Genomic DNA, 7,984 nt, shown 5'->3' with positions numbered 1-7,984 from the left:
GGGGTAAGTGCCCTTAATTTGGGCTTTGCTGACTATCCTTTAACGCTTATCTTTTGGTTCTTGCTAATCTGTGGCTGCTCCTACATAGGTTGTGAACCACCAGCTAGGAAGGGTGGCTGCTCTCCAAGCAGAAGCAGGCACTGACCTCTTCATTTTCATCCCCCTCATCCTCTTGAAGAATCATGTCCAGGATGTTTCCTTTGATCTTGAAGTCCCGTGAGGTGCTGAGCTTCATGTGCTGCATCAGGTTCACCTGTGACAGAATTGTAAACACAGGCGCAGTCCTGTACTCATAGTTACACCTTGTCTTGCCCGGCCTGCTCAAACCGTGCTCTCTGTATCTGACAAACCTTTCCATTCCTATTTAAGCACCCTCCCGTGCTAAAGCTAACCTGTTTTAGCATCAGTTTTCCACCTGGTACTTTAGATAGGACATAAGATCAGGAAAGGATCATAGTTAAATTTTTTCCCCCACTGCAGTTGTGTTGCTTCAGTTTGCCAGGTCCCATCAACAGGGTAAATGGAAATGGTAGAAAACCAGAGTGGTTTACCTTGGACTTCTTAGAAAGGTGGATAAGGAATTTTTCATACTGTTCAATGGCAAAGATGAGGTTAGGGATTGGCTTGGTTTCCCGAAGAACTCTGGCCTACAGGTCAAAGAAAAGAATTAGTACCTAAATTTCAGGGTTCAAGGGTTTTGGAAGATTGCAGTACACTGAAGTTGTCACCTGCAGAATAGCTTGTGGCTTTGGAGGAAATGTAGTCTGTCTATTCAAGCAAATGCAATCTTACGTACTGGTAATCTGAAATTTATGGCAGTTCAATCTCATCAAAGGACCTAAATTCCAATGGAGAGCTCACCAAATCTTCCCATTGGTAACTCCTAAGTATTGTTTTCTAGGACCATTTGCAGGAGTTTAATAGTCTCTAATCTTAAAATAATGAGCCCACTCTGGTAGCTAGATCCATTTCCTTTTTCTAGCCTGGACATGAATTTTCAATGGCGGGACTACATATTTTTTCCCACTTTGACTTGTAACGGGTAATCTCCCAAACATTTCTTATGCATAAATATGTATACTTTTATATTTAAAAAAAACTACAGATAGGACCATTCATACATTGTTTCCAACTTGATACCCCACATTTTAGAATAATTATCTGAACATGTGATTAAAAAATATATATCTGCATAGTATTCTACTATATATATGTACTATTAACTTATTTAGCCAGTCCCCTATTAATGGGTATTTTCATCGTTTTCAATATTTCATATAATTAACAAATAATGTTGCTTGGACTATGCTTCTATACAGGTCTTTTTTTTTTTTTTTTTTTTAAAGATTTATTTTATTTCTCTCCCCCCTTACTGTTGTCTGCTGTGTCCATTAGCTGTGTATGCTTCTCTGTCTGCTTGCACTCTTGACATGCGGCACTGGGAATTTGTTTCTTTTTGTTGCATCATCTTGTTGCATCAGCTCTCTGGGTGTGCAGCGCCACTCCTGGGTGGCTCTCCTTGCGGGATGCACTCTTTGTGTGTGGGGCTCCCTTATGCAGGGGGCAACCCTGCGATGGCACTGCATTCCTTGTGCGTGGGCCAGCTCACCACACAGGCCAGGAGGCCCTGGGCATCGAACCCTGGACCCTCCATATGGTAGGTGGAAGTTCTGTCAGTTGAGCCATATCTGCTTCCCTTCTATATTAGGTCTTAAACATATTTTCCATATCCTAAAAGGATAGATACTTCCTAAAATTCAGTGGTAATTGCCAAATTGCACCTGAAAGTTTGTATTTATTTTCATTTTTGCCAGCAATATACTAGAGTACACATTTCTCTGTGCCCTCACAAAATTCTTACCGGTTAGGGTAGGAGCACTTTTTGCACTCACCAACTTTTCCTAAAAAGAATTCCTTCTCAATGGGTATTCAAGCTAATTACAAGGGAAGAACTCAAGATTTTCTGGTGCTTCCTGAATAAAATGTATGTTTTTGGTTCAAAGGAAAATTAAAATGTTCCACCTGAACATGAAATCTGAAAATTTTATATATATGTAGAGGAGCTTTGAAATATAATTCACATACTATACACCTTATTCAAAATGTGCAATACAGTGGTTTTTAGTTGATCACAAAGTTGTTCAAACACCACCAAAATTAACTTTAGAACATTTTCCTCACCCCTGCCCCAAACCCTGTACTAATTTAGACTCCCTAGTCTTCCCATTTCTCCGAACTCTAGGCAGTCACCTAATCTTTCTACCTCTAGATTTGCCTAGTCTGGACAATTAATATAAATGGAATCATACAGTATGTGCTCCTTTGTGTCTCGCTTCTTTCAGCATCATGTTATAAAGTTCACCAACGCCATATTTTAATGGTCATTGTCATTAGCTTACCATGACTGTGGCATCATCAGCAGTTTTCTCCTTTTTCTTCTCTCCTACAGATTTCAGGCTCTTACTCTTGTTCTACAGAAATAGAAACAAATTTTCTCATTCTTGAAAAATTTTCCATAGAGTTAGAAGGCTCTAATTTTCCTAGAAAGTAATTACAACAGAGTATGGGGACTCTAAGGTGAACAAATTTGGGTGAATGGGATTATTTGCACAGCAGATGCTAGAAGATGGGAAACACTTTGATTTATAGTTCTTAAAATTTTCATTTTTCTTGTGGGATATTTATAATCTTTGTCCATGTATGTAACCTAATTGTTGTATGTCACCAGTGACTGGTGAGGCACAAAAAGATGGTTACATGGGGACTGTAAAGGTGGTAGCAGGAATAAGCATTTCCCTACAGCATGTTTGGTTAAGAGTTCCATCGAGGAGAGGCAGCGGAGGTGACTGATCAGGGGCCTGTAGTTTTCCCACTAGAGGCAATCACCAGATGCTATTATGTGCAATTTGGTTATCAGGTTCGAGGAGAGTTTTAAAAGGATCACCAGAATACTCCCCTGTGTTATATGTTACTGGAGAGAAAGGAAGAACAAATAAAGAAAGGGACCTGAGAAGTAGATGATTCTGACAAGGCAGAAGAGAGTCAAGACTTGAGTAAGGAGAGACTGAGAAAAACCACCCAAGCTTGAGGTATACAAGTAGGAAGCCTTTATCTGAAGAGGGGGAGTCTTATTTCTTCTAAGAAAGGAACACATACCATGCTCCATTGGACCAATAAGCAGATAAAAAAATAAAGACCTGAAAACAAACTATATACCACTGAGTCATTGAAAGGCAGGCTTGTTCCACATGGGATGTTCTGGGAAGTAAACAGTAGGGATTCCAGAAGGGCTGGGGCGAAATCTATTTTTTGCTGGGTAAAGAATGAAGCCCTGTTAGGGGAAGGACAGGGAAGAGGCTACAGAGAGGCTGCATGTGAACAAGTGGGAAATGAGCCATCTTCCTAGAGGTTGTATCCAAGATGGGACCCTGTTCAGAGTCCCTGAATCAACCCCATCCACTGCCCATTCCTGTTGATTCAGGTAGCAATAAAACTAGCTGGAAGAGAAGCACCTTTTAAAGGTATGCAGTTCTGGGCACAATGCCAAGGGTTTGTAGGCAATAGTTTTCATTGATTCTTCCCATTTAGAGTTAAAGCTGTTGGAAAAAAAGAAGGAGCTATAAGAAGCTCTCTGAAGGATGTGGGCAAATGCAACCCCGATTAGTAGATATGACTTGGAGAAAAGGGAACGATGGGCTCTTACCCAGTGTAATCTCACCAAGTACACTTGCAAGTGAAAAACCTATTTGCTCATGGATCAGGTGACTTGTCAGTAAGGCTTTAAGTCAAATAAGGATGGGAAAGGGGAAAAAGGCCTATGAAACTATGTTCCATGAAGAGTAGACATAATGTAGAAAAAACAGGAGGTGCCTGAGTGACTGACAGAAGAAAATATTTGAGAATGGGGTTAGAAACAAAAACTCGAAACTCTCCAACAGTTTGCAAGTCAATGAAAATCATGTGTAATTCTAGAGTGGGAGGTCACAAACTATACCACAGCCCACAGTCCAAATCTGGTCAACTGCATGTTTTTGAAAAGATAAAAGTTTTCCTGGAACACAGCCATGTTCATTCACTTCTATATTGTCTATGGTTGCTTTTGTGCTACAGTAGCAAAACTGACAAACTCTATTACCCACAAAGCCTCAAATCTTTATATCTGGCCCTTTTTACAGAAGAAATTTGCTGACTCCTATTGTAGAGTCAAACTACCTGGTTTCAAATCTCAGTTCTGCCTCCTACAGCTGTCTGTCATTGGGCATTTCAATTCACCTCTAATCTTGTCTCATCATTTATATGGTGATGCAAAGTATCATCATAAGGATGAATGAGATGATGCATTAAAAGAGTTTAGCACACCAGGCACAAGGTAAGGCTTTGCTGCCTTACAGTTAGCTGCTCCTAATAAAACAAATAGACAAAAGGGGGCAGGTGTAGCTCAGTGGTTGAGTACCTGCTTTGCATGTATGAGGTCCCAGGTTCAATCCCCAGTACCTGCCTCCCCTCCCCCGCCAAAAAAAAAAAATTTGACAAAGTGATATTTCAGATTATAATGGGTAAATCTGGCCTTAGAGCACTGTTTCCTGAGCTGTATGCTATGGGATACTATTCTGCCAAATATTTGTTATTTAAAAGTACCTGAGTAGGTTTGAAAACTACTGTTGAACATAACTGTTGGACTTCTCTGCACCTTTAATATGCTAATGGATACCATGAAAGTCTAGAACAAGGAATATGGTATGAGTGTTTCTCACAGAATCCCTTTTTTGATGACTACTTTCAGACTTAAAGGATACTTGGTGAATTGTGGCCATATAAGCATTATTAAGGCTCAGAGATGGGGAACTTAAAATTTGAATTTAGGGATAGAGGGATACATCTTACAGACAACAGACTTGTTTCACAGATTGGGATCCACGTGGAAATGCACCCACAGGAACATTCACGGGGATAGGGTTTAGAAAGCAGGCCTAGGAGGATTTGGGTCAGATTAAAGGAGAGGTCCACAAGTAATGGCTTGATGGGAAAAGAGTAAGCCTGGCCAGACAGAAAAAGGATGATACATTCCTGACGCACATCACAAAATGGGACACAACGGCAAGGTGACAGAGAACCTGCACACGACTGCAAACCTCCGTCAGCTACAACCAGGTAACAGGCTACTCAGTCACTGATTCTCAAGAGGAAGGGAGAAGGCACACACAAACAGGCAAGTTTTCCAACAGGAGGTGCAGAGGCACAAAACCTCTCAAGAGGCGCACAGTAGTCACAAACTACTAATAATTGGTTCTAGAATCTTGGGCAGGACTGAGACTTTGTGGGCTGATTTTTCTTTGATCCTTCAAAGATTAACAGCAGCCCTGCAGTACTCGTATTTCAGTGATAAGGAGTCCTTGGGAGAAGGCAGGTTTCCCATCATTTCATGTATTTAAGCCAGTGGTTCCAAACTGGGGGCAATGTTGCTCATAGGGACATCTGGTCATGTCTGGAGACATTTTTGGTTGTCATACCTAGGGGCTAATGTCGGCATCTAGTGGGTAAAGGCCACAAGGTTGCTGCTAAACAGCCTACAATGCACAGAATGGGACCCTGCAACAAAGAATTGTTCCAAAATGTCAATTATGCTAAGGTTTCTAAGAAACCTCAGTTTAAGCAAACAGTAAAGGGGACTAAAATATTGCAAAAATCTGATGGCATTTGAGACAAATGGCATTTAAAATTTCTTCAAACCCTGAAAGAGACCATTACTTTATTAATTCAGAGGAAGGGAAAATAAAAGGCTCTGGGCAAATAACAGAAAAAAGCCCATATTCTCCTTTAACACCCTGAAAGTGCTACTACATCTCACACAGTATACTTTGCATCTAATCTCAGCTTTTCATGTGCTTGCTGCTACTTTTCACACTCCCCAAAAATGCCCAATGGCATCAATCTGGAATCAGCCAGAAAAAAACCAAGTCACTGAGCACTAAGGATGTTTGTCCTTTCCCAGCTTCAAATGTAAGCATGCTTTCTCTTTCCAACTTAAATAGAATAGCTTCCTTTGAATGGACAAAGATCCCCCTGCTGCAAAGCCTTCATGCCTTGCCTTGCTCTCTGATGAGTACCTCTGGCTTTATGGTAAGTAGGGAAGAAATTTGATAGCACTCAGCTCAGATGACCAAGTGGTCCCCTGGAAACATAGGAAATCCTTTCTTATTTGAAGATCTCTTTTAATACTGACACTAGATCACTTACCTGTACATAAGAAATGAAAGAATAACACAGTGGGGTCAGATGAGAACCAGATAGCTTCACCTGCAGAAAAGGAAAAAGGGAGCCAATTTAATTTTAGGCATAAAAATCTTCACCCATTCCTAGGAAAGGCACTCTCAACTCACCAGCTTTTCCATATTTTTCGGAATTCCTCCAGCACTTCGACACACCTGTAGATACTAAAAGATAAAAGGCTCTTAGATTCAGCATGTTACCCTATATAAAGGGCCTATGAAACTACAGTTGACTCTTTCAGTGAGCTTATGGTGTGTACCTCATTGTTCTGAATGCAGAAGGAAAAAAAAACAAGCTACTATATTCATGGAGAATCCAGGACACAAGTCTTCCTTTTCTGCCTGCTTCAAAGCCTCTACACTCTCTGGACAATAAACCAATGAAGGGTTTCTGTTTCTAACTTGCTCAGCTCCCTGCTTTAAAAATCTTTCAGGCTGTTAGTTCCTGCATCTAGAAAACCAATGACTTCGCTGTTTTTTCTTTTAAAAATACTAATAAAGAGAAGACGCTCTCAGTATTTCCACAACAAGCAGAAGCTTAGTAAACACACCATGTAGCTAGATCTGCACACTATTAGAGATGGCCACACTGCTGCTTGGGTAGGTACGCTGTGTCTACATCTTTCTTGGGTTGTCTATCCCTTTCTAATTCTTTAATATAGATCACTGCTAGAATCAGAACTAAACCATTGTTTCCACCACCTTCTAAATGTCTGTTGAGGATCAAAATACTCCAAGAGCAAAAAAAGTTTCTTGTTAACAGAACCAAGAAGCATTAACTTAAGCTCAATAAAGGCAAGAGTGTATACCTTAAAAAAAAATTTTTTTTTTAAATTTCTTTTTTTGGGTGCATGCCTTTTTAAAATACTCTTCCACCTGCCCCCCCAGTGCCCGACCTGTGAGGCATAACATAAATTTGTTAAAGGAATAAAAAAAGGAAAAAACATCTCTTTAGTACCCAGCCTGGTTGGAATTGGTCTTTTTGTGAATATGAAATATTTTACATATTGCTACAGTTTATATTAAGCTTTAGAAGGAATATGAAAGAAGCATTCAAGTGCCATATGCTCATAAACCAAGAAAAGAAGAGCCTCTAAAAGAGATTTAGAAGCATGTCATCCACTGTTTTCTCCCTGGCCTGTGGAGAGGGCTGCCACTGCTAATCACACTGGAGCTAGACCATGACTTGCAAAGACCTCTGTTTGAGGAATTCCCAATCAGAGGGCTGCTGTCCTGGCCTGGTCTCCTGGCTGGCTGGGATGGAAAGGGGGGTGAAGAAGAGGGGGTGAAACTGGTAATACTCACATATTTGACAAGTGCTGTAAGAATGGTGTACATTTTGCACAGGTCCTTTAGCAAGATGTCCACACAGCTCCCTGATGGCAAGGCTGTTTGTACCAGCTCATGGAAAAATGTAACCAGAGTTCCCAGTTGCATGATGATGGCTTTCTCAATGGGATAATTTGGTGGGGTTGCCTGAGAAGAGGCCTCTTCTGAAGGGAAATGAAAACTGGTACATTCAAAGCCAACCAGCCTTATTTTCTATTTAAGAGTACAGGGTATTTAGAAATCAACTAAATACATTTAACTAGGAAATCTGTAGGGAAAATGAGTATGTAATCCATCAAGCAGAGTGAAGCAGTAACCATGCTGTCAGAAGTCACACTACCTCTTTTATCACATCAGAGATCTAGCTCAGGGGCTCCTCTCTGACG

The 7,984-nt window shown here is 40.6% G+C and overlaps 1 protein-coding gene across 2 annotated transcripts in view; it reads right to left on the bottom strand.

The window, feature by feature from the left end:
* FANCI (FA complementation group I) overlaps positions 1 to 7,984 on the bottom strand; it is a 94,450-nt gene that overhangs the window by 1,510 nt on the left and 84,956 nt on the right. Inside the window, exons 32-37 of one of the 2 annotated variants that reach the window (XM_058294668.1) lie at positions 7,575 to 7,762; positions 6,381 to 6,434; positions 6,238 to 6,297; positions 2,400 to 2,471; positions 552 to 647; positions 146 to 253 (exon numbers count right to left, since the gene is read on the bottom strand). In XM_058294668.1, the coding sequence (XP_058150651.1) occupies positions 146 to 253; positions 552 to 647; positions 2,400 to 2,471; positions 6,238 to 6,297; positions 6,381 to 6,434; positions 7,575 to 7,762 (578 nt within the window). The remainder of the gene's footprint in view (positions 1 to 145; positions 254 to 551; positions 648 to 2,399; positions 2,472 to 6,237; positions 6,298 to 6,380; positions 6,435 to 7,574; positions 7,763 to 7,984) is intronic. The other variant, XM_058294669.2, reaches the window with a different exon arrangement.

Source organism: Dasypus novemcinctus, chromosome 3, assembly GCF_030445035.2.
Source record: "Dasypus novemcinctus isolate mDasNov1 chromosome 3, mDasNov1.1.hap2, whole genome shotgun sequence".
NCBI classification, from domain to species: domain Eukaryota; kingdom Metazoa; phylum Chordata; class Mammalia; order Cingulata; family Dasypodidae; genus Dasypus; species Dasypus novemcinctus.
The sequence above is the reverse complement of the archived record's forward strand: the minus strand, read 5'-3'. Positions and strand labels throughout refer to the sequence as shown.